This window comes from Budorcas taxicolor, chromosome 3 (assembly GCF_023091745.1).
Source record: "Budorcas taxicolor isolate Tak-1 chromosome 3, Takin1.1, whole genome shotgun sequence".
NCBI classification, from domain to species: Eukaryota; Metazoa; Chordata; class Mammalia; order Artiodactyla; family Bovidae; genus Budorcas; species Budorcas taxicolor.
In genome coordinates, this window is record NC_068912.1 from 113511958 (window position 1) to 113537529 (window position 25572).

The window sequence follows — 25572 nt, forward strand, 5'->3', positions numbered from 1 at the left end:
ATTAAAAAATTAAAAAAAATTTTTTCACCTCACTGCAACCTAAGACTCTTGCAAAATGGATGGTTCCAATCACTAGACCATCAGGGAATTCTCAAGTGGAACATATTTAAAAAGAACAGCTTACTTCCACATGCTTACTTATCTACTGATCTTTCTAAGATTTCTACCTCTCATTCTCCTTTGAACAGTATTTGGTGAGATCCAGTATTAAAGTGCTCGAGAAGGGTAGTGTAGGTTTGTGATGGACTTTAGGACAAATGAGAGGCAGGGGTGAAGGTCCATATTAGGTTTGACAAGGAATGGGGTGATTTGACCATGATTGCCCTTTCCAACAGCATCTGTTATAATGGTCATGCAGTTTTCTGAATCTAGTAGGAGCGAGGAACTTGAGCTATGAATCCATCCATCATGGTTTTTTGCTTGAGGGTGTTCAGTTGGAGGAGGAGAGAACTGGCAAATTGCACTTATTGCCCTGATACTTCATCGAGGTATTGTCTTGGAAAGGTATTGGGTGTGGTCACTGGAGAGCTCAACCCCAAAAGGAAGCAGAAGTTTCAGAGAGGTTGAATAAATAGAGTGGAAGGGAGAGAAGACCGGAGATGAAAGTCGGGGTTTCTGTGATCAGAGAGAGGAATAATTGAGCCAAGTTTCTTGAGATGGAGCTGTGCTGACCAGAAGCTGGGGTGTGGGGTAAAATGGGGGGATGTACAGAGTTGAATGGCATGTGAGATAGGTCCTCAGCATGGGCCACTGAGGTCCTCAAAGGCTTGTGGCTCGGGCTGGAGAGGAGGTCAAACTGAGCCACGAGCACAGTGAAGGTGGTGTCAGGGATGCTGAGAACTGAGTTAAAGAGGAAGGGACTGAGCACATCACCATGCCTACAGCAGCCTAGTCACCACACCCTGCATTTCTATGGTGCGAGCTACGGCTTTCCTCATAGTTACAGAGTCTGCTTATATTAACCCTGAATTGTTGCTGTTGTTGTTCAGTTGCCAAGTTGTGTCCAACTGTTTGTGGCCCCATGGACTGTGGCACACCAAGCTTCCCTGTCCTTCACTATCTCCTGGAGTTTGCTCAGACTCATGTCCATGGAGTCAGTGATGCCATTCAACCATCTCATCCTCTGTCTTCCTCCTGCCCTCAGTCTTTCCCAGAATCAGGTCCTTTTCCAATGAGTCAGTTCTTCTCATCAGGTGGCCAAAGTATTGGAGCTTCAGTTTTAGCATCAATCTTTCCAGTGAATATTCAGGGTTGATTTCTCTTAGGATTGACTGGTTTGATTTCCCTGCTGTCCAGGGGACTCTATGGAGTTTTCTCCAGCACCACAATTTGTAAGAATCACAATTTGAGGTTGGAGTGCTGAGCACCAAACAATTATGGTCCAACATTCATGTCCGTACATGGCTGCTGGAAAAAACGTAGCTTTGGTTATGTATACTTTTGTTGGCAAAGTGATGTCTCTGCTTTTTAATATGCTGTTTAGTTTTGAGATAGCTTTTCTTCCAAGGAGGAAGCATCTTTTAATTTTGTGGCTATAGTCACCATCTGTGGTGATTTTGGAGCCCAAGAAAGTAAAATCTGCCAGTGTTTCCCCATCTATTTGCCATGAAGTAATGGCACTGGATACCATGATCTTAATTTTTGAATGCTGAGTTTTAAGCCTCCTTTTTCTCTCTCCTCTTTCACCCTCATTAAGCGCTTTCATTCTTCTTCATTTTCTGCCATGAGAGTGGTGTCATCTGGATATTTGAGGTTGTCCATTTTTCTCTGGGCAATCTTGCTTTCAGCTTGTGATTCAAGCTGTGTGGCATTGATGTACTCTGCATATAAATTAAGTAAGGAGGATGACAATATACAGATTCGACATAATCATTTCCCAAGTTTGAACAAGTTTGTTGATCCTTGTCCAGTTCAAAGTGTTGCTTCTAGGCCTGCATACAGGTTTCTTAGAAGGCAGGTAACGTGGTCTGGTATTCCCATCTCTTTAAGAATTTTCCACAATTTGTTCTTATCCACACAGACAACGGCTTTAGAGTAGTCATGTAGCAGAAGTCGTTTTTTTTCCGAAATTCCCTTGCTTTTTCTATGATCCAGTGGATGTTGGTGATTTGATCTGGTTTCTCTGCCTTTTCTAAATCCAGCTTGTACATCTGGGAGTTTTTGATTCATATACTGTTCAAGCCTAGGTTGAAGGATATTGAGCATTAGCCTGATCACATGTGAAATGAGCACATTTGTCCAGGAGTTTGAACATTCTTTGGCATTGTCTTTCTTTGAGGTTGGCGTGTAAACTGACCTTTTCTAGTCCCGTGGCCCTTGCTGAGTTTTCCAAATTTGCTGGTGCATTGAGTGCAGCACTTCAAGGCATCAGTTTTAGGATTTGCAATAGCTCGGCTGGAATTCCATCACCTCCAATAGCTTTGTTTACAGTGATTCTTCCTAAGGCCTGCTTGACTTCACAGTGCAAGATGTTTTGCTCTAGGTGAGTGACCACAGCTTTGTGGTTATCTGATGATTAAGACTTTTCTTGCATAGTTTTGTGTAGGCTCCTCTGTCTATGGGCTATTCCAGGCAAGAAAACGGAGTGAGTTACCATTTCCTACTCCAGGGGATCTTCCGACACCCAACCTAGGGGCTGAGTCCATGTCTCTTGTGTCTCCTGCATTTGTAGGAGTATTCTTTGCCCCTGCACCATCTGGGCAGTCCTGAACATGAACTATAAGATGTACTAAAGATCCGGAATAATGCGCACTTCAGTCCCCACACAGAGCCTGCACGGGGGCATGGGCCGGTCTCGCCTGTCCAAAATGAAGCCGGCCACGGAGCCTGGCATCCTCTGAACCCCACTGTCATTACAAAGAGCTGCCTTGCCCATTGATGATTTAGATAACAGGATGTTCTATTCCATGAGGCAGAGAAAGATTTCTCAAGTAGCCCTTCTGTGGTTGTCCTTAAGGATTCTTCCAGAAGTTTCCATATCAGGCAGCTGTTCGGACAGACTCTCTCCTGAGCAGTGCATGAGGTGTCCAGTGTGGAACAGGACCAAACCAGGGAGCCACCATCCCCTCCCTGCTGAGAGAAGGCTGTTCTCGTGATGTTATATGTTTCCCTGGATGTGCTCTGTGTTCACCCATGATGGGGGGAAGGAGTTTGAAGAGTTCCCAGATAAGGTCACATGCAGCAGCGGTTCTGGGTGGGGACTGGGGCAGAGGTGACTCCTCAGAGTTCAGTCCAGTGCCAGAGAACACGGTTAGCAGAGAGGTAGGTGGAGCTCAAGGGAATGGACAGGCACAGTCTTGCTTTGGGTCTTGGATGAACAAGAGAGGGAGCTAAAATGGTCCCCAAACAGAGCAGCAAGTCTTACTTTTTCCCAGGAAAGGGGAGTGGTCTTCCTTGGGTGAACGCACAAACGATGAAACAGGCATGGACTTATTCTGTCAGGGTTAAACAGGGCACATTGCCCTCCAATGACATGCCAGTGTTCGCAAGTGACTCGATGACAAGGTAAAGAAACAAATACAGGCCGCCCAGGCCCAGCAGAAAGTCAGTTGCTTCTGGTTTGTTTGGAGATGGCCCTAGGACTGCAGCTTCGGTGGCAGGTGCTGGCTGGACTCCTGCTCTGTCTGTGTGTCAGGCAATGGGCTGAGGCTGGGAAGGTGCTGGTGGTCCCCATGGAGGGCAGCCACTGGCTCAGCATGCGGGAGGCCGTGCTGGAGCTCCATGCCAGGGGTCACCAAACAGTGGTCGTTGCTCCAGAGGTGAACCTGCACATCAAGGCAGAGGACTTTTTTTTACCGTGAAAGTCTATGCTATTCCCTAAACAGAGGATGTGTTTGATTCCATCATGAGGACCCATATTCAGGTGTTTTTCCAAAGAGTACATTTTCTTACAATGTTTTGGGAAGCTATGGCAACTTTGCAAAACGTATCTTTGCTCTTTTCAAGATCTTGTGAAGCACTATTGCAAAATAAGGATCTGATCAGAGACCTGAATGCCAGTTCTTTTGATGTGGTTTTAACAGATCCTTTTAACCCCTGCGGGGCAGTGCTGGCTAAGTACCTGTCCATTCCTGCTGTGTGTTTTTTTGCAATCTCTTCTCTGTGCCTTAGATGCTGAGGGCACAGCATGCCCGAACCCTTTCTCATATGTTCCCAGGTTTTTAACAAGGACTTCAGATCGCATGACATCCTTCCAAAGGGTCAAGAAGATGCTCTACCCTCTGGCCCTGAAGTACATTTGCCAGGTTGCTTTCACTTCTTTAGCACATATGGCCTCTGAGCTGCTTCAGAGAGAGGTGTCACTGGGGGAGATTCTTGCCTCTGGATCCGTGTGGCTGTTCAGAGGAGACCCTGTGATGGACTACCCGCGGCCGATCATGCCCAACATGGTGTTCATTGGGGGCATCAACTGTGCCAACAGGAAACCGTTATCTCAGGTGTGTACTCCCTCTGTTGTTCCATCAGTGCTCCCAGTGGATCACATGTCTTTTTTTAAAAATACTTTAATTCAATGTGCTTCATTATATACTGATCTGCCTAAAGATTTCCACCTCTCCTTCTGCTCCCAGCAGTCTTTTTGAGCTAAATTTGTAAAGTGTACCAGTAGGGAGTAAAGGTTGTGATGGTCTTTGAGAGGAATGAAAGGTAAGGCTGAGGGTCTGTAATAGGATTGACAAGCCATGTGTGATTCAACCGTGATTGTCCTTTTGAAAAGCAACTGTCATAAAGGTGGTTCAGTTTTCTTTTGCTGAGGGAGAATGGAGAACATGAGCCCTGAATTCATCCATCAGGGGTTTTTGGTTGAGGGTGTTCAATAGGAGGAAGGAAGATCTGGCAGATTGCATTTGTTGCCCTGATAATTCAGAGTAGTTTTAACCTGGAGGGGATTGATGTGTGGTCACAGACCTAAACACGAAAAAATCAGAAGTTTTAGAGAAGTGGAATAAATTAATTGCACGTGAGACAATGCCAGGGAGAGAAGTTGGGTTTTCTGTGATTAGAGAGAGAAATAAGTGAGAACACTTCTTCAGAGATGGAGCTGTGCTGATCAGATGTCTTCTGGCCGGGAGATGTGGTCTGGAGTAAAATGTAGGGGCATACAGAGTTGGATTCTCCAAAGAAAGGTCATCAAGGTGGGACATGGAGGTCATTAAAGGCTAGTTGTAGGGGCTGGGGAGGAGCTAAAACTGAGCCTATGAACATAGTGAAGGTCTGGACAGTGATGCTAAGAACTGAGTCTCAAAGAGGAAGCTTTTGTTATGAGGGCTGACCACACTCACAAAGCTCCCCCAGGTCACCACACCCCAAGTTTCCATGGTGGGAACTATTGCACTCCTAATGGTTTCAGAGTCTGTATATGTTAATCCTGAATATGTGACCTTAAGTGAAATAGGACTCTTGTGGGCAGGATTTGTTTTCTTATCCACTGAGTCAACCATCCTTTTTGCCTTCTTTTGTCACATGTACTGAATTTATATTAACTTCCCTGACTTTAGGCCTCTTATAGATTTTGTATTCTGATTTATACATCTCTTTTCATTAATGTATTTATTTTTGCACAACTCTAACTTCATTTTTCTTTATTGCTCACACTGCAAAGTTTTATTCTACTTTATTTCCTCTTCAGGCAATGCATTTGTCCAATGATGAAACATGTATGTATCTGTGAGATTTGTAAACAGTGAATGTGAGGAGGTGGTGCTCTTTTTAGTTTTTCTATGTAAGTGTATTTTCTAGAATTAACTGCACTGGTTCAAATCTTCACTCCCATTTTCCTAGCTGAATGACCTTGACTGGGTGAGTTAACCATGAAGAAAGTGAAAGTCGCTCAGTCATGTCCGACTCTTTCTGACCCCGTGGCCTGTAGAGTCCATGGGATTCTCCAGGCCAGAGTACTGGTGAGTGGGTAGCTGTTCCCTTCTCCAGGGGATCTTCCCAACCCAGGGATTGTCTCCTGCATTGCAGGCGGATTCTTTACCAGCTGAGCCACAAAAGGGAAGCCCAGAGTTAACCATTCTGACCTTAATATTGTCACTGTGAGCACTCAAATATTGTCTATTATCATTACTTAAAATATGCTCAGCAGGAAAAGTTGTGTCATTTGGAGGCATTTAGGTATGTTTCTGCCAAATGAAAGATTACTTACCCTGAAATTCTCAAATGTTATACATGATAATCACAGTCTTACCATTTTTGTTCCAACTAAATTGATTTTACTTTGAGATTTCATCAGTCTTATTTATTTGGTATGTTTTATCCTAAGATGTGACTCCTTTAAATGTTTATGGAAAATTTTTCACAATAGGAAAAATAAAATTTGTAATATTTTTGTTCTTCTCCTTCATTAGTTTTATGATGGGTTGAAATATTTTATGGGTCCTCTCAAAGAAAGCACTTTTGGATTTGCTCATTCTTTTTACTATTTTTGTTTTCTATTACATTAATTGCAGCCTATTGTTTTTGTTGATGATATCTTGTTTCCTCTGTTTTACTTTATAGCTGTTTTTCTAATTTCTTATGTAAGCATTAAGTTCCTTTATGTTTTCTTAATAATGAAGAACTGAAGGTCATAGATAAAACATTCTCCCCATTCCTTAGATTTTGGTATAAATGGCTTTCATTTTCTTTTTTTAACTTAAATGCATGTTTTTGATTTCTTTTTTAAGTCAGTGAGTTTTTAAAAAATGAGATTGTTTCCTAACTCCCATATTGTTAACATTTGTTGCAGCCATCTTTTTGTTATCTTTTGCAATTATTTTGAATTATAATCAGAGCATGTTTCTTGTGGAGTTACTACTTTAAAAAATGTTAATAGGTTGCTTTATAGTCTAGTACAGAATAGTCCAATAGAAATCTCATGCAAGTCCCACATGTAACTGAAAGCTTTTTAGTAGATATATTAAAAAAAGCAAAATGAGGGTTAAAATTAATTTTAATTATATATTTTCTGAATCAAATATATAAAAATACTAACCTTTAAACATATACTCAATATACAGAATTTTCAGATACTTGTTTGTTTTTGTTTCTTTCAGTTTTATTGAGATATAGTTGACAGGCTTCCCTGGAGGTTCAGATGGTAAAGACTCCTCCTGCAGTGCAGGAGACCCGAGTTCCCTCGCGGGTCGGGAAAATGCCTTGGAGAAGGAAATGGCTACCCACTCCAGTATTCTTGCCTGGCGAATTCCATGCACAAAGAAGCCTGGTAGGCTACAGTCCATGGGGTTGCAAAGAGTCAGACATGACTGAACAACTCACAATTTCGCTTGTCACTTTCCTGTAGAAGCTTACGGTGGACAGCGGGATGATTTGACTTACCTAGATCATGAGACATTTACTAACACAAATCTAGTGATCACCCATTAGCTCACATAGACACAAAATTAAAGGAGTTAATGTTGTTAATGCTTTCTGGAGTTATTTCTCCACTGATCTCCAGTAACGTATTGGGCACCTACCAACCTGGGGAGTTCATCTTTCAGTGTCCTATATTTTTGCCTTTACTTACTGTTCATGGGGTTCTCAAGGCAAGAATACTGAAGTGGTTTGCCATTCCCTTCTCCAGTGGACCACATTCTGTCAGACCTCTCCACCGTGACCTGTCCGTCTTGGGTGGCCCCATATGGCATGGCTTAGTTTCATTGAGTCAGACAAGGCTGTGGTCCACGTGATCCAATTGGCTAGTTGTGTGTGATTGTGGTTTCAGTCTGTCTGCCCTCTGATGCCCTCTCTCAGCACCTACAGTCTTACCTGAGTTTCTCTTACCTTGGACTTGGGGTATCTCTTCATGGCTGCTCCAGCAAAGCGCAGCTGCTGCCCCTGATTTGGATGCGGGGTAGCTCCTTGTAGCCACTCCTGCACCATTGCAGCCACCACTTCTGTGCTCAACATTCAGAAAACTAAGATCATGGCATCCTCCCATCACTTCATGGCAAACAGATGGGGAAACAGGGGTAACAGTGGCTTACTTTATTTTGGGGGGGTTCCAAAATCACTGCAGATGGTGATTGCAGTCATGAAATTAAAAGACGCTTACTCCTTGGAAGGAAAGTTATGACCAACCTAGACAGCATATTAAAAAGCAGAGATATTACTTTGTCAACAAAGGTCCATCTAGTCAAGGCTATGGTTTTTCCAGTAGTTACATATGGATGTGAGAGTTGGACTATAAAGAAAGCTGAGTGCCGAAGAACTGATGCTTTTGAACTGTGGTGTAGGAGAAGACTCTTGAGAGTCTCTTGGACATCAAGGAGATCCAACCAGTCCATTCTAAAGGAGATGAGCCCTGGGTGTTCGCTGGAAGGACTGATGTTGAAGCTGAAACTCCAATACTTTGGCCACCTGATGAGAACAGCTGACTCATTGGAAAAGACCCTGATTCTGGGAAAGATTGAAGGCAGGAGGAGAAGGGGATGACAGAGGATGAAATGGTTGGATGGCATCACCGACTCAATGGACGTGGGTTTGGGTAGACTCCGGGAGTTGGTGATGGATTGGGAGGCCTGGTGTGCTGCGGTTCATGGGGTTGCAAAGAGTCGGACACGACTGAGCGACTGGACTGATACTGAATGTTGTTAATTACATCCCTATGTTTATTTCTCGTATAGCTCCACGTTTGTACCCTGAGACTGTCTGCATGCCATCCCTCTCCCCGCGTCTCCTGCCGCTGTAGCCACAAATCTGGTTTCTCTTTCTATGAGCTTGCTTGCTTGCTTGCTTTTGTAGCATGGTTGGCCTGCAGCACTGTGTTTCCTCCTGTTATGCAACTTAGTGTTTCAGTACTTTGATCCACTTCAAAATAATCACCACAATAATCCAGCTGTGATATTCATCATAGAAATGTATTACATAACTATTGACTGTATTTCTCACACTCCTTTCATACCTGTGACATTTATTTTGCAGCTGAAAGTTTGTATTTTAGTCCCCCTCAGCCTTCTCTCTCCTTCCCTCACTCTCCTGCTTTTGGTCAACTACCTGTTTGTTCTCTATGAGTCTGTTTCTGTTCATTTGTTTTGTCTTTTATTTTTTGTAGATAAGTGAAATCATGCAATATTTGTCTTTCCCTGACTTATTTCAGTAAGCCTGATACCCTCTGGGTCCATTCATGTTGTCACAAATGACAGGATTCCTGTCTTTCTTATGGCTGAGCAATACTCGGTAGCCAATATTCTCGACTGTAGTAAACAAGGCTGCAATGAACATAGGGGTGTCTATATGTTTTCTAATTAATGTGTTTTGGGGTATTTTTTTGGATAAATACCCAGGTGTGGAGTTGCTGGATGATATGACAGTTTTATTTTTAACTTTTTGAGAAACTCCATACTGTTTCCATAGTGACTGCAACAATTTACATTGCCCACAACAGTGCTCTAGAGTTCCCCTTTCTCTACATCCTCGCAACCTTTGTTATTTACTGTCTTTTTGATAATAGCCATGCTGACAGGTGTGAGGTGATAATTCCTTGTTTGATTTGCATTTCTCTGGTGATTAGTGACGTTGAGCATCTTTGCACGTGCCTATTGGCCCTTTGTATGTCTTCTCTGGAAAAATGTCTCTTTCAGTCTCAGTCCATTTTTAATCATGTTATTATTATTATTTTTTGGTTTATATTGGCTGGTATAATTTCTTTGTGTCTTTTGGATATTAACCTATTATCAGATATATTATTTGCAAATGTCTTCTTCCATTCCGAAAGTCACCTTTCCCTTTGCTTGTAATTTTCTTTGCTGTTCAAAAGATTTTAGTTTGATAAAGTCCCATTTGTTTATTTTTCTTTTGTCTCTCTTGTCTGAGGAATCATATCCCCCCAAAAATGTAACAGTAATATTATTAATAGTAATATTAAAGAACTTAAAAAAGGTTACTGTCATGTCTTCTACCCGAAGTTTTATGGCTTTAGGTCTTTAATCTATCTTGAATTCATTTTTGTTCATAGTGTGAGAGAGCAATCCAGGTTGATTCTTTAGCATGTAGCTGCCCAGTTTTCCCAATACCATTTACTGAAGAGGCTATCGTTCCCCCATTGTATATTATCACCTCCTTTGTTGTAGATCAGCTGCGATATAGATCTGAAGTTACTTCTGCTCTGTGTTCTGGTCCACTGATATATGTGTCTGTTTCTGTGTCAGGACCTCACTGCTTTGATCACTGTAGTTTCGTAGCATAGTTTTAAACCAGGAAGCATGATTCCTTCATTTAGACTCTTTTTTAAAAAACTGAAATGTAGTTAATTTACAACGTTGTGTTAGTTTCTGTCATACAGCAAAGTTATTCAGATATATATTCCTTTTCATTACAGATTAATACAAGGTATTGAATATAGGTCCCTTTGCTTTATGTAGGAACTTGCTATTTGTCTCTTGTATGTATAGTGATGTGTAGCTGTTAATCCCAAGCTCCCAATTTAACTCTCCCTTCTCTTTCCCTTTTGGTAACGAAAAATTTCTTTTCTATGTCTGTGAGTCTGTTTCTATTGAAAAATAAGTTCGTTTGTATCATTTTTTAGGTTCCACGTATAAGTGATACCACGTGACATGTGTCTTTATCTGATTCTTCCACTTAGTATGATAATCTCTAAGCTCCATCCCTGTTGCTGCTCCAGTTCTGTTCTTTTTTCTCAAGATTTTTTTGGTTACTCAGTCTTTTATGCTTCCATAAAAATTTTAGAATTATTTTTTCTTGTTTTTTGAAAAATGCCATTGGTGTTTTGATAGATACTGTGTTGAATCTGTAGCTTGCCTTGGGTAGTATGGTCATTTTAATAATGTTAATTCTTTCAATCCATGTATCCACAGTGTATCTTTCTATTTGTTTGTGTCAGCTTCAATTTCTTTCATCAGTGTCTTATAGTTCCCGGAGTATAGGTCTTTAACCTTCTTAAATTTATTCCTAGGTGTTACATTCTTTTTGATATGATTGAAAATAGGATGGTAATATTGTTAACAATTTCTCTTCCTGATGGCTCACTGTCAGTGTACAGAAATGCAGTAGATTTCTGTAAAATAATTTTGTAGGCCTTAAGATTGCTGAATTCACTGATGAGTTCTAGTAGTTTTTGTGGTGATTTTAGGATTTTCTATGTGTAGTGAGTATCGTGTAATCTGTGAAAAATGACGATTTTACTTTTCCTGTCAACACCTATCCCAGAGCTTGTGTCATTCTGCTGGAGGGTGGGTGAGGCCCAGGAGCACTGGTAGGCAATTCTAGGTCCCAGGTGGCTGCGAGCTCGGGGGATTCTAAGGTAGCTGGTCACTAGTGGATGGGTCTGCATCTCCACTCAACCAGCCCTTTTACATGAGGCATCCTTGTACTGGTGTTGACAGGGTGATGGGTGGGGCTGGGTCCTGATGCTAATGATTTCAAAATGGCACTAGCCAGCACAGTGTCACTGTTAGAGCTGAGCTCCCCCAAAACAGTTGGTGCCCGTATTTATACCTCAGAATGATCTCTGTCTCCTGCCTCTCTGGGAGGCTGTTTAAGTTCAGCAGGTGGGTCTGACCAGGCTCCTTTCTGACTGCTGCTTCTTCCCTGGTCCCTAGAGTATGTGAGATTTTGTGTGCACGCTTTGAGAGTGGAGTCTCTATATCCTACAGCCCCTGGCTCTCCTGAAAGTAAGCCCCACTGGCCTTCCAAGCCCAACATTCTGGAAGCCCTTCTTCCCATTTCAGGACCCCCAGGCTAGGAAGCCCAATGTGGGCTCATATCCCTCACTCCTGAGGGAGAACCTCTGCAATCAACTAATTAACTCCCAATTGTGGATCGTCCACCCTGGGGTGTGGGTCTTGATTATACCATGTCTTCAGTTCAGTTCAGTTGCTTAGTTGTGTCCGAATCTTTGTGACACCAAGGACTGCAGCATGCCAGGCCTCCCTGTCCATCACCAACTCCCGGAGTCCACCCAAACTTGTGTCCATTGAGTTGGTGATGCCATCCAGCCATCTCATCCTCCGTCGTCCCCTTCTCCTCCTGCCTTCAATCTTGCCCAGCATCAGGGTCTTTTTCCATGAGTCAGCTCTTGGCATCAGGTGGCCAAAGTATTGGAGTTTCAGCTTCAACATCAGTCATTCCAATGAATATTCAGGACTGATCTCCTTTAGGGTGGACTGGTTGGATCTCCTTGCAGTCCAAGGGATGCTCAAGAGTCTTCTCCAACACCACAGGTCAAAAGCATCAATTCTTCAGCACTCAGCTTTCTTTATAGTCCAACTCTCACAACCATACATGGCTACTGAGAAGACCATAGCCTTGACTAGATGGACCTTTTTTTGGCAAAGTAATGTCTCTGCTTTTTAATATGCTGTCTAGGTTGGTCATAACTTTCCTTCCAATGAGTAAACATCTTTTATTTCATGGCTGCAGTCACCATCTGCAGTGATTGTGGAGCCTAGAAAAATAAAGTCAGCCACCGTTTCCACTTTTTCCTCATCTATTTGCCATGAAGTGATGGGACCGGATGCCATGATCTTCGTTTTCTGAATGTTGAGCTTTCAGCCAACTTTTTCACTCTTCACTTTCACTTTCATCAAGAGGCTCTTTAGTTCCTCTTCACTTTCTGCCATAAGGGTCGTGTCATCTGCATGTCTGACGTTCTTGATACTTCTCCTGGCAATCTTGATTTCAGCTTTGTTTCTTCCAGTCCAGCGTTTCTCATGATGTACTCTGCATAGAAGTTAAATAAGCAAGGTGACAATATACAGCCTTGATGCACTCCTTTCCCTATTTGGAACCAGTCTGTTGTTCCATGTCCAGTTCTAACTGTTGCTTCCTGACCTGCATGCAGATTTCTCAAGAGGCAGGTCAGGTGGTTTGGTATTCCCATCTCTCTCAGAATTTTCCACAGTTTATTGTGATCCACACAGTCAAAGGCTTTGGCATAGTCAATAAAGCAGAAATAGATGTTTTTCTGGAACTCTCTTGCTTTTCCCATGATTCAGCGGATGTTGGCAATTTGATCTCTGGTTCCTCTGCCTTTTCTAAAACCAGCTTGAACATCTGGAAGTTCACGGTTCATGTATTGCTGAAGCCTGGCTTGGAGAATTTTGAGCATTACTTTACCAGTGTGTGAGATGAGTGCAATAGTGCGGTAGTTAAGAAAGGCAATGCCAAAGAATGCTCAAGCTCAGTAAATCTTTAATCAATTTCTGTTGAAGGGTGGGGCTGTGTTTCCTCACTCTTGTTTGGCCTGAGGCCAAACTGTCCACCCACGCCTCCACCGGACACCCCTGGAGGCTCATAGGCAAGTCTGGCTCAGTCTCCCACTGGCCTCCAAAGTCAAATTCCCTGGAATTCTCAGTGCCTTTGCCAGATCCCCAGGTTGGGAATTCTGTTGTGGGTCCTAGAGCTTTCTCAACAGTGCGAGAATTTGTTTGATATCACTGCTCTGCAGCTCGTGGGTTGTCTGCTCGGTGGCTCTATGGTGGGGCTAATGGCAACTTCCTCCAAGAGGGCTGATGCCACATGCTGGGGACCCAGGTCTGCTGCAGCCTGAGCCCCTGTCCTCATGGCAGGCCGCTGCTGGCTTGTGCCTCTGCACGAGATACTCAAACACTCAAAGGCAGGTCTGGCTCAGTCTCTGGGGGTCTCTGCACCCTGTTGCACACAAGGTTTTGTTTGAGTCCTCTGAGCATCTCTGGCGGGTATGGAGTTTGATTCTAAATGTGATTTCGCCCCTCTTACATCTCACTGTGGCTTCTCATTTGCCCTTGGACGTGGGGTATCTTTTATTGGTGGGGTCCAACATTCTCCTGTCGATGGTTGTTCAGCAGCGAGTTGCAATTTTGGAGTTGTCACAGGAGAAGATGAGCGCATGTCCTTTGACTCTGCTACCAGAGTGGGAGGCAACGCATTTTTGTTGTTCCAAGTCACCCTGTTCCGGACACTTTGAGGTGAACACAGCCCTCTCCGTTTTCAGTCCCTTGCTACCTGCTCTTGCAAGTTCCATGAGATTCCCATGGTGTAGAGTTCTTTACTGTCAAGGACACTTCTTGCTTATTCATACCTCTGTTCAGGGGAAGGTGGGGCCCATCAAAGCACCAACTGTGGCTTGCCTTCGTGTAAAAAATCAAAAAACTTGGTGTGGGCAAGGCAGTCTCATGGAAGCAGTTTTATTTATTTATAAATTATTTTATTAAATTATTTATAAATATGCAATAAAATGTGTATTGAATTTATTTATTTATTTATTTTGGCTGTATCAGGTCTTAGCTGTGGCAGGCAGGATCTTCGCTGTGGCACACAAGGTTGGTTGCCCCATGGTACATGGATGTTAGTTTCTCAACCAGGGATTGAACCCATGTCCTTTGCATTAGAAGGCAGATTCTTAGCCACTGGACCACCAGGGAACTCCCATGCATGTAGTGTTTTGGCCCTCACTTGGCAGCATAAGAATGGGCCTTGGGCTTGGAACTCTTCCTCCATAGGAGCCACCCAGCCTGTGCTAGGCTTATCACCTTGTGTGAGAGTGTATTTCCCTGTTTCAGGCTCAGTGACTGCTCTTCTGTCTTTGAAGTGCACGCATGTTTTGGAACTCGGCCAACCCTCCTGTTACACGGTCCTCCTCAGGGAGGGGGCAGGGTCTTTCTACTGGGCATAAGAGGGATGCACGTAGGCAAATTGCTCTGTGTCGGCCATCAGGGGAGACTGGCTGATTGTGGGTACCAATGCCCACTGTTGGGGCTAATCGTTCTCTGTGTAAGGAAAGTGTTCTTCCTTCCGGTGCTTGACTGTGCTCTTCCTGGTGATTCAGATAATAAGATGCAGTGGGCAGACATGTTTGGACTTCCACTCCTGGCGGCTGGCATAGTGATGACCTTGGCTATTCCCCACGGAGTTGGTGCCTGGCTCTGGTTTTGCTGACAAGTGCCCTGGAATCTGCTTGACAGATATGATAGGATTAAAGCTGGGAGTGGAGGTGAGAAAGTGAGCCTTGGGGAAAACATGCAGGAGTATGGCTGGGACAGAAAGGATCCAGAAAAAGAGCTGAGATGTTGCTGTTGGAGACCCGGGATCTTGGACCGCAGCCTCTAAGGATGGTTAAAGCAAACGCCCCCAGCACGGCGGCAGCCTGTGTGATACAGGAGGCACACTGGCCTGCATGCATTTGCCCCGTGATGAAATCTGTTGTCAACGTGGATCCCGAATGAGGGAAACCTTTCTCCCAAAGGAAAACGTCAGCCTGGCCAGACATGTGGATCATGGCTGGATGTCGTTATGGCAGAAGCCCTGGATGCAGAAGAGGGTGCTCAGTGAGAAAGCAGGGCAGCCCAGAAAGTCCTCCCGTCTTCCCCAGGGCAGATTAGACATGGAGAGGTCACATTCTGTTGAGCACACGTGGCCATCAGTCTCTGTAGAAGGGTCACCTCATGGATTTGAGACACAATCATTGCACAGGCCCCATGTCAGAAGGGTCTCACAAATTCTGGAGCTACTCTGCTCTGAGGAATCTGTCCTTTTCAGGATTTGGTCTGTAACTGACCTTGGAGAAAAATCTGAACATAAACTATAAGATATAATAAAGGTCCAGATTAATTCACTTCAGTCCCTAACCAGAGTAGTGGAGGACAGGTACCTTCTGCATCAGAAGAGGATTCAGAGAACCTGCATGGAAGCATGGGGCCAGCTTCCTCCTGTCCAGGGTGAGCAAGGTCTGGGACCTGGCGCCCTCTGAACCCCACTGTCATTACAAAGAGCTGCCTTGCCCACTGATGATTTAGATAACAGGAAGTTCTATTCCATGAGGTGACAAAGGATTCTCATGCAGCCCTTCTGCTGTTGTCCTCAAGGATCCTTCCAGATGTTTCCATATCAGGCAGCTGCTCCAACAGACTCTCTCCTGAGCAGTGCAAGAGGTGTCCAGTGTGGAACCGGAACAAACCAGAGAGCCACCATCCCCTCCCTGCTGAGAAACCAGTCCTAGCAATGTAATACATTTCTCTGGATTAGCTCTGTGTTCACCTATGAATTGGGGTGAAAGAGTTTAAAGAGTTCTCAGATAAGGTCACATTCAGCAGAGGTTCTGGGTGGGGATTGGGGCAGAGGTGACTCCTCAGCGTTCAGTCCAGCCCCAGAGAACACAGATAGCAGAGAGGTAGGAGGTGCTCAAGGGAATGGGCAGGCACAGCCTTGCTTTGGATCTTGGATGAAGAACAAGAGTGTGAACTAGAATGTTCCCCAGGGGTAGCAGCAGAATCAGAGGAGATTTTCCAAGGTAAGGGGGTGTGATCTTTCCCTGGGTGAAATCAGAGGTGATGTAACAGGCGTAGTCTTATCCTGTAATAAGCAATGTTCGAAGGGCACGCTGCCTTCCAATAACATGCAATTTTGCGTAAGTGACTTGATGATAAGATAGGACAAGGGAACAAATATAGGTGGCACAGCCTCACCAGAAATGGAGAACCTTGTGGTTTGTGTGGAGATGGCCCTGGGCCTGTAGCTTCAGCGGCAGGTGCTGGCTGGACTCCTGCTCTGTGTGTGTGTCGGGCGATGGGCCGAGGCTTGGAAGGTGCTGGTTGTCCCCATGGTGGGCAGCCCCTGGCTCAGCATGCGGGAGGCCATGCGGGAGCTCCATGCCAGGGGTCACCAAGCAGTGGTCGTTGCTCCGGAGGTGAACCTGCACATCAAGGCAGAGGACTTTTTTACTGTGAAAGTCTACGCTGTTCCCTACACACAGGATGAGTTTGATTCCATCACGAGGACCCTTATTCATGTGTTTTTCCAAAGAGCACATTTTCTTACAATGTTTTGGGAAGCTATGGCAACTTTGAAAAATTTTTCTTTTCTGTATGAAAGGTCTTGTGAGGCACTCTTGTATAACAAGGACTTGATCAGAGACCTGAATGCCAGTTCCTTTGATGTGGTTCCAACAGATCCTTCTAACCCCTGCGGGGCAGTGCTGGCTAAGTACCTGTCCATTCCTGCTGTGTTTTTTTTGGTGATCTCTTCCCTGTGACTTAGATGCTGAGGGCACAGCATCCCCAAACCCTTTCTCATATGTTCCTCGGTTATTCACAATGAATTCAGACCGCATGACATTCTTCCAAAGGGTCAAGAACATGCTCTGCCCTCTAGGCCTGAAGCACATTTGCCAGGTTGCTTTCTCTCCTTATGCATGTATGGCCTCTGAGCTTCTTCAGAGAGAGGTGTCACTGGGGGAGATTCTTGCCTCTGGATCCATGTGGCTGTTCAGAAGAGACTTTGTGATGGACTACCCACGGCCGATCATGCCCAGCATGGTGTTCATTGGGGGCATCAGCTGTGCCAACAGGAAACCGTTATCTCAGGTGTGTACTGCAGCTTTTCTTCAATCAGTGCTCCCAGTGGAACACATTCTTTTAATTAAAACAATTTAAAAAATGTTTTCATTTTTCATTTCATTCTTCAGTGAAATGATGAGTTTCAACCACTGGACAGACGGAATTCCCAAGTGGAACATATTTTTAAAAGACAACCTAGTTCCACATGCTTGCTAATCTACTCCTCTTTCTAAAGGTTGCTGCCTCGCGTTCTCTTTTGAACAGTCTTTGGTGTGATACATTGTTAAAGTGCTCCAGGAGTGACCTGTAAGTTTCTGATGGACTGTGAGAGGAATGAGAGGCAGGGGTGAAGGGCCATGTTAGGTCTGAGAAGGAATGGGGTGGTTCGACCATGGTTGCCCTTTCATACAACCTCTGTTGTAATGGTTGTGCAGTTTTCTGAATCTAGTAGGAGCCAAGAACTTGAGCTGTGAATCCACCCATCATGGGTTTTTTGCTTGAGGGTTGTTCAATTGGAGGAGGAGAGAACTGGCAAATTGCATTTATTGCCGTGATCCTTCATTGTGGTTTTGTCTTGGAAATGTATTGGGTGTGGTCACTGGAGAGCTCAACCCCAAAAGGAAGCAGAAGTTTCAGAGAGGTTGAATAAATAGAGTGGAAGGGAGAGAAAACCGCAGATGAAAGTCGGGGTTTCTGTGATCAGAGAGAGGAATAATTGAGCCAAGTTTCTTGAGATGGAGCTGTGCTGACCAGAAGCTGGGGTGTGGGGTAAAATGTGGGGAGGTACAGAGTTGAATGGTGTGTCAGATAGGTCTTCAGCATGGGCCACTGAGGTCCTCAAGGCTAGTGGTTGGGGGCTGGAGAGGAGGTCAAACTGAGCCACGAGCACAGTGAGGGTGGCGACAGTGATGCTGAGAACTGAGTCAAAGAAGGAAGGACTGAGCGCATCCCCACAACTACCGCAGCCCAGTCACCAGCCCTGCGTTTCTATGGTGCAAGCCATGGCTTTCCTCATAGTTACAGAGTCTGCTTATATGAACCCTGAATTGTTGCTGTTGTTCATTTGCCAAGTTGTGTCCAACTGTTTGTGGCCCCATGGACTGTGGCACACCAAGCTTCCCTGTCCTTCACTATCTCCTGGAGCTTGCTCAAACTCATGTCCATGGAGTCAGTGATGCCATTCAGGCATCTCATCCTCTGTCTTCCCCTTCTCCTGCCCTCAATCTTTTCCAGCGTCAGGGTCTTTTCCAATGAGTCAATTCTTCTCATCAGGTGGCCAAAGTATTGGAGCTTCAGTTTTAGCATCAGTCTTTCCAGTGAATATTCAGGGTTGATTTCTTTTAAGATCAACTTGTTTCATTTCCTTGCTGTCCAGGGGACTCTCTGGTCTCTTCTCCAGCACCTCAGTTTGAAAAGCATCAGTTCTTCAGTGCTCAACCTTCTTTATGGTCCAACATTCACATCCATATACAACTACTGGAAAAACCATAGTTTTGATTATATCAACATTTGTTGACAAAGTGATATCTCTGCTTTTTAATACACTGTCTAGTTTTGTGAGAGTTTTTCTTCCAAGGGGCAAGCATCTTTTAATTTTGTGGCTACAGTCACCATCCACAGTGATTTTGGAGCCCAGGGAAATAAAATCTGCCAGTGTTTCCCGTTTCCCCCCATCTATTTGCCACGAAGTAATCTCACTGGATACCATGATCTTAATTTTTGAATGCTGAGTTTTAAGCCTGCTTTTTCACTCTCCTCTTTCACCCTCATTAAGAGACTCTTTCATTCTTCTTCATTTTCTGCCATGAGAGTGGTGTCATCTGCATGTCTGAGGTTGTTGATATTTCCCCTGGCAATCTTGATTCCAGCTTGTGATTCATCCTGTGTGGCATTTCACGTGATGTGTTCTGCATATAAATTAGGTAAGGAGGATGACAATATACAGCTTTGACATAATCATTTCCAATTTTGAACCAGTTTGTTGTTCCATGTCCAGTTCTAAGTGTTGCTTCTAGACCTGCTTACAGGTTTCTCAGGAGGCAGGTAAAGTGGTCTGGTATTCCCATCTCTTTAAGAATTTTCCACAATTAATTGTGATCCACACAATCAAAGGCTTTCAAGTAGTCATGAAGCAGAAGCAGATTTCTTCTGGAATTCACTTGCTTTTTCTATGATCCAGTAGATGTTGGCCATGTGATCTCTGGTTCCTCTGCCTTTTCTAAATTCAGCTGTACATCTGGAAGTTTTTGATTCACATATTGCTTGAAGGATTTTGAGTATTGCCTTGCTAACATGTGAAATAATGGCACCCCACTCCAGTACTCTTGCCTGGAGAATCCCAGGGATGGGGGAGCCTGATGGGCTACTGTCTATGGGGTCACACAGAGTTGGACATGACTGAAGTGACTTAGCAGCAGCAGCAACATGTAAAATGAGCACAGTTGTCCAGTAGTTTGAAGATTCTTTGGCATTGTCTTTCTTTGAGATTGGAATGTAAACTGAACTTTTCCAGTCCTGTGGCCCTTGCTGAGTTTTCCAAATTTGCTGGTGTATTAAGTGCAGCACTTTAGCAGCATCAGTTTTAGGATTTGCAATAGCTCACCTGGAATTCCATCACTTCCAATAGCTTTGTTTAGAGTGATTCTGCTAAGGCCTGTTTGACTTCACACTGCAAGATGTTTGGCTATAGATGAATGACCACAATTTTGTGGTTATCTGGTGATTAAGACCTTTTTGTATAGTTTTGTGTAGGTTCCTCTGTGCATGGACTGTTCCAGGGCCAGAAAACTAGAGTGGGTTACCATTTCCCACTCCAAGGGATCTTTAGACACCCAACCTAGGGACTGAATCCTTGTCTCTTGTGTCTCCTGCATTTGTAGGAGAATTCCTTACCACTGCACCATCTGGGAAGTTTTGAACATGAACTATAGATGTAATAAAGATCCAGAATAATGCGCTCTTCAGTCCCCACACAGATCAGTGGAAGTCTATGCGGTCCGCATCAGAAGAGGATTCAGAGAGCTTGCACGGAGGCATGGGGTGGTCCCTCCTGTCCAAGTGAAGCAGCCCTGGTGTCTGGCATCCTCTGAACCCCACTGTCATTACAAAGAGCTGCCTTGCCCATTGATGATTTAGATAACATGAAGTTCTATTCCATGAGGCAGAGAAAGAATTCTAAGCAGCCCTTCTGCGGTTGTCCTCAAGGATCCTTCCAGATGTTTCCTTATCGGGCAGCTGTTCAGACAGACTCTCTCCTGAGCAGTGCATGAGGTGTGCAGTGTGTAACAGGAACAAACCAGAGAGCCACCATCCCCTCCCTGCTGAGAGAAGGCTGTTCTCGTGATGTTATATGTTTCCCTGGATGTGCTCCGTGTTCACCCATGATGGGGGGGAAAGAGTTTGAAGAGTTCTCAGATAAGGTCACATGCAGCAGCGGTTCTGGGTGGGGACTGGGGCAGAGGTGACGCCTCAGAGTTCAGTCCAGCTCCAGAGAACACGGTTAGCAGAGAGGTAGGAGGCGACAAAGGGAATGGACAGGCAAAGCCTTGCTTTGAATCTTGGATGAAAAAGAAGAGAGTGAACTAGAATGCTCCCCAGAGGAAGCAGCAGGTCAGAAGAGTTTTTCCAAGATAAGGGGAGTGGGGTAACCGTTCCCTGGGTGAAATCACAGGTGATGAAACCCAGGCATGGACTTATTCTGTAATGATTAATGTAAGGTGGGCACACTGCCTTCCAATGACATGCCATTTTGCTTAAGTGACTTGATGATAAAACAAAGATAAGGTAACAAATATAGGTGGCACAGCTCCACCAGAGACTCTAACTTCTGGTTTGTGCAGAGATGGCCCTGGGACTGCAGCTTCGGCGGCAGGTGTTGGCTGGACTCCTGCTCTGTCTTTGTGTTGGGCAATGGGCCGAGGCTGGGAAGGTGCTGGTGGTCCCCATGGAGGGCAGCCACTGGCTCAGCATGCGGGAGGCCGTGCGGGAGCTCCACACCAGGGGACACCAATCAGTGGTCGTTGCTCCGGAGGTGAATATGCACATCAAGGCAGAGGACTTTTTCACTGTGAAAGCCTACGCCGTTCCCTACACACAGGACGAATTTGATTCCCTCGTTAAGAGTCATGAACGATTGCTTTTTGAAAGAGTACATTTTATAACAATGTTTCTGAAAACTATGGCATCTTTGAAATCCGCGTCTTTGCTCTTTGCAAGCTCTTGTGAAGCACTGTTGCATAACAAGGACCTGATCAGAGACCTGAATGCCAGTTCCTTTGATGTGGTTTTAACGGACCCTGTTCACCCCTGCGGGGCAGTGCTGGCTAAGTACCTGTCCATTCCTGCTGTGTTTTTTTTGCGTTTTATTCCCTGTGACTTCGATGTTGAGGCCACAGCATGCCCAAACCCTTTCTCATACATTCCTAGGTTATTAACAAAAAATCCAGACCGCATGACATTCTTCCAAAGGGTCAAGAACATGCTCTACCCTCTGGCCCTGAAGTACATTTGCCAGATTACCTTTACTCCTTATGCGCGAATGGCCTCTGAGCTTCTTCAGAGAGAGGTGTCGCTGGGGGAGATTCTTGCCTCCGGATCCGTGTGGCTGTTCAGAGGAGACTTTGTGATGGACTACCCACGGCCGATCATGCCCAACATGGTGTTCATTGGGGGCATCAACTGTGCCAACAGGAAACCGTTATCTCAGGTGTGTACTGCTGCTTTTGTTCAATCAGTGCTCCCAGTGGAGCACATTCTTTTAATGAAAGATATTTTAAAAACTTTTACACCACACTGCAAAGTAGGCCCTTTCAGTGAAATGGATGGTTCCAATCACTAGACCAACAGGGAATTCCCAAGTGGAACATATTTTAAAACAACAGCCTACTTTCACATGCTTACTTATTTACTGATCTTTCTAAAGATTTCTACCTCTCATCTCCTTCACACACTCTTTGGCGAGATCCATAATTAAAGTGCTCCAGGAGTGTAGGTTAGGTTTGTGATGGACTTTGAGACACATGAGAGGCAGGGGTGAAGGTTCATTTTAGGTTTGACAAGGAATGGGGTGGTGTGACCATGATTGCCCTTTCCAACAGCATCTGTTGTAACGGTCATGCTGTTTTCTGAATCTAGTAGGAGCGAGGAACTTGAGCTGTGAATGCATCCATCATGGGTTTTTTGCTTGAGGGTGTTCAATTGGAGGAGGAAAGAACTGGCAAACTGCATTTATTGCCCTGATACTTCATTGAGGTTTTGTCTTGGAAAGGTATTAGGGGTGATCACTGGAGAGCTCAACCCCAAAAGGAAGCAGAAGTTTCAGAGAGGTTGAATAAATAGAGTGGAAGGGAGAGAAACCAGAGATGGAAGTCGGGCTTTCTGTGATCAGAGAGAGGAACAATTGAGCCCAGGTTTCTTGAGATGGAGCTGTGCTGACCAGAAGCTGGGGCCTGGGGTAAAATGTGGGGAGGTACAAGGTTGAATGGCATGTGAGATAGGTCCTCAGCATGGGCCACTGAGGTCCTCAAAGGCTAGTGGTTGGGGGCTGGAGAGGAGGTCAAACTGAGCCACGAGCACAGTGAAGGTGGTGACAGGGATGCTGAGAACTGAGTCAAAGAGGAAGGGACTGAGCACATCCCCACGCCTACCGCAGCCCAGTCACCAGCCCTGCGTTTCTATGGTGCGAGCTACAGCTTTCCTCATAGTTACAGAGTCTGCTTATATTAACCCTGAATTATTGTTGTTGTTGTTCATTTGCCAAGTTGTGTCCAATTGTTTGTGGCCCCATGGACTGTGGCACACCAAGCTTCCCTGTCCTTCATTAGCTCCTGGAGCTTGCGCAAACTCACGTCCATGGAGTCAGTGATGCCATTCAACCATCTCATCCTCTGTCTTCCTCCTGCCCTCAGTCTTTCCCAGCATCAGGTCCTTTTCCAATGAGTCAGTTCTTCTCATCAGGTGGCCAAAGTATTGGAGCTTCAGTTTTAGCATCAGTCTTACCAGTGAATATTCAGGGTTGATTTCTCTTAGAATTGATTGGTTTGATTCCTTTGCTGTCCAGGAGACTCTATGGAGTCTTCCCCAGCACCACAATTTGAAAGCATAAATTGTTTGGTGCTCAGCCTTCTTTATGGTCCAACATTCATGTCCGTACATGGCTGCTGGAAAAACCATAGCTTTGGCTATATCTACTTTTGTTGGCAAAGTGATGTCTCTGCTTTTTAATATGCTGTCTAGTTTTGTGATAGCTTTTCTTCTAAGGAGTAAGCGTCTTTTAATTTTGTGGCTATAGTCGCCATCCGCACTAATTTTGGAACCCAAGAAAATAAACTCTGCCAGTGTTTCCAAGTCTATTTTTCATGAAGTAATGGCACTGGATACCATGATCTTAATTTTTGAATGCTGAGTTTTAAACCTCCCTTTTCACTCTCCTCTTTCACTCTCATTAAGCGCTTTCATTCTTCTTCATTTTCTGCCATGAGAGTGGTGTCATCTGTATATTTGAGGTTGTTGATTTTTCTCCGGGCGATCTTGCTTTCAGCTTGTGATTCAAGCTGTGTGGCATTGATGTTCTCTGCATATAACTTAAATAAGGAGGATGACAATATACAGATTCGACATAATCATTTCCCAAGTTTGAACTAGTTTGTTGATCCTTGTCCAGTTCTAAGTGTTGCTTCTAGGCCTGCATACAGGTTTCTCAGAAGGCAGGTAACGTGGTCTGGTATTCCCATCTCTTTAAGAATTTTCCACAATTTGTTCTTATCCACACAATCAATGGCTTTAGAGTAGTCATGTAGCAGAAGTCATTTTTTTTCTGGAATTCCCTTGCTTTTTCTATGATCCAGTGGATGTTGGTGATTTGATCTGGTTTCTCTGCCTTTTCTAAATCCAGCTTGTACATCTGGAAGTTTTTGATTCAAATACTGTTCAAGCCTAGGTTGAAGGATATTGAGCATTACCCTGATCACATGTGAAATGAGCACAGTTGTCCAGTAGTTTGAACATTCTTTGGCATTGTCTTTCTTTGAGGTTGGCGTGTAAACTGACCTTTTCCAGTCCCGTGGCCCTTGCTGAGTTTTCCAAATTTGCTGGTGCATTGAGTGCAGCACTTCAAGGCATCAGTTTTAGGATTTGCAATAGCTCGGCTGGAATTCCATCACCTCCAATAGCTTTGTTTACAGTGATTCTTCCTAAGGCCTGCTTGACTTCACAGTGCAAGATGATTTGCTCTAGGTGAGTGACCACAGCTTTGTGGTTATCTGATGATTAAGACTTTTCTTGCATAGTTTTGTGTAGGCTCCTCTGTCTATGGGCTATTCCAGGCAAGAAAAGTGGTGTGGGTTACCATTTCCTACTCCAGGGGATCTTCCGACACCCAACCTAGGGACTGAGTCCATGCCTATGTGTCTCCTGCATTCATAGGAGAATTCTTTGCCACTGCACCATCTGGGCAGTCCTGAACATGCACTATAAGATGTACTAAAGATCCGGAATAATGCGCACTTCAGTCCCCACACAGAGCCTGCACAGAGGCATGGGCCGGTCTCTCCTGTCCAAAGTGAAGCGGGCCATGGAGCCTGGCATCCTCTGAACCCCACTGTCATTACAAAGAGCTGCCTTGCCCATTGATGATTTAGATAACAGGAAGTTCTATTCCATGAGGCAGAGAAAGATTTCTCAAGCAGCCCTTCTGTGGTTGTCCTTAAGGATTCTTCCAGAAGTTTCCATATCAGGCAGCTGTTCGGACAGACTCTCCTGAGCAGTGCATGAGGTGTGCAGCATGTAACAGGAACAAACCAGAGAGCCACCATCCCCTCCCTGCTGAGAGAAGGATGTTCTCGTGATGTTATATGTTTCCCTGGATGTGCTCTGTGTTCACCCATGATGGGGGGAAAGAGTTTGAAGAGTTCCCAGATAAGGTCACATGCAGCAGCGGTTCTGGGTGGGGACTGGGGCAGAGGTGACTCCTCAGAGTTCAGTCCAGTGCCAGAGAACACGGTTAACAGAGAGGTAGGTGGAGCCCAAGGGAATGGACAGGCACAGTCTTGCTTTGGGTCTTGGATGAACAAGAGAGTGAACTAGACTGGTCCCCAAACAGAGCAGTAAGTCTTACTTTTTCCCAGGAAAGGGGTTTGGTCTTCCTTGGGTGAACGCACAAGTGATGAAACATAGGCACGGACTTATTCTGTAAGGATTAAACAGGGCACCTTGCCCTCCAATGACATGCCAGTGTTCGCAAGTGACTCGATGACAAGGCAAGGAAACAAATATAGGCCGCCCAGGCCCAGCAGAAAGTCAGTTGCTTCTGGTTTGTGTGGAG

At 44.8% G+C, this 25572-nt stretch overlaps 1 protein-coding gene and 2 pseudogenes across 1 annotated transcript; all 3 read left to right on the forward strand.

Moving 5' to 3' along the window:
• Positions 1-3569: 3569 nt before the first annotated feature.
• Positions 3570-4580, forward strand: LOC128045636 (UDP-glucuronosyltransferase 1A3-like; annotated as a pseudogene).
• An 11834-nt stretch (positions 4581-16414) lies between these two features.
• On the forward strand, positions 16415-17528 carry LOC128045637 (UDP-glucuronosyltransferase 1A3-like; annotated as a pseudogene).
• A 3565-nt stretch (positions 17529-21093) lies between these two features.
• On the forward strand, positions 21094-22581 carry LOC128045638 (UDP-glucuronosyltransferase 1A3-like). The gene is made up of 2 exons (XM_052638089.1): positions 21094-21957; positions 22519-22581. The coding sequence occupies exons 1-2, from the start codon at positions 21094-21096 to the stop codon at positions 22579-22581; spliced, it is 927 nt and encodes a 308-aa protein (XP_052494049.1).
• The last annotated feature ends 2991 nt before the right edge of the window (positions 22582-25572 follow it).

Excerpts from the sequence above, each read along its gene's own strand:
- LOC128045638 (XM_052638089.1), top strand. The coding sequence starts at position 21,094 with ATGGCCCTGGGACTGCAGCTTCGGCGGCAGGTGTTGGCTGGACTCCTG. Across the intron at positions 21,958-22,518 it reads ACAGGAAACCGTTATCTCAG|GTATTAGGGGTGATCACTGG; the intron begins GTGTGTACTGCT and ends TGTCTTGGAAAG.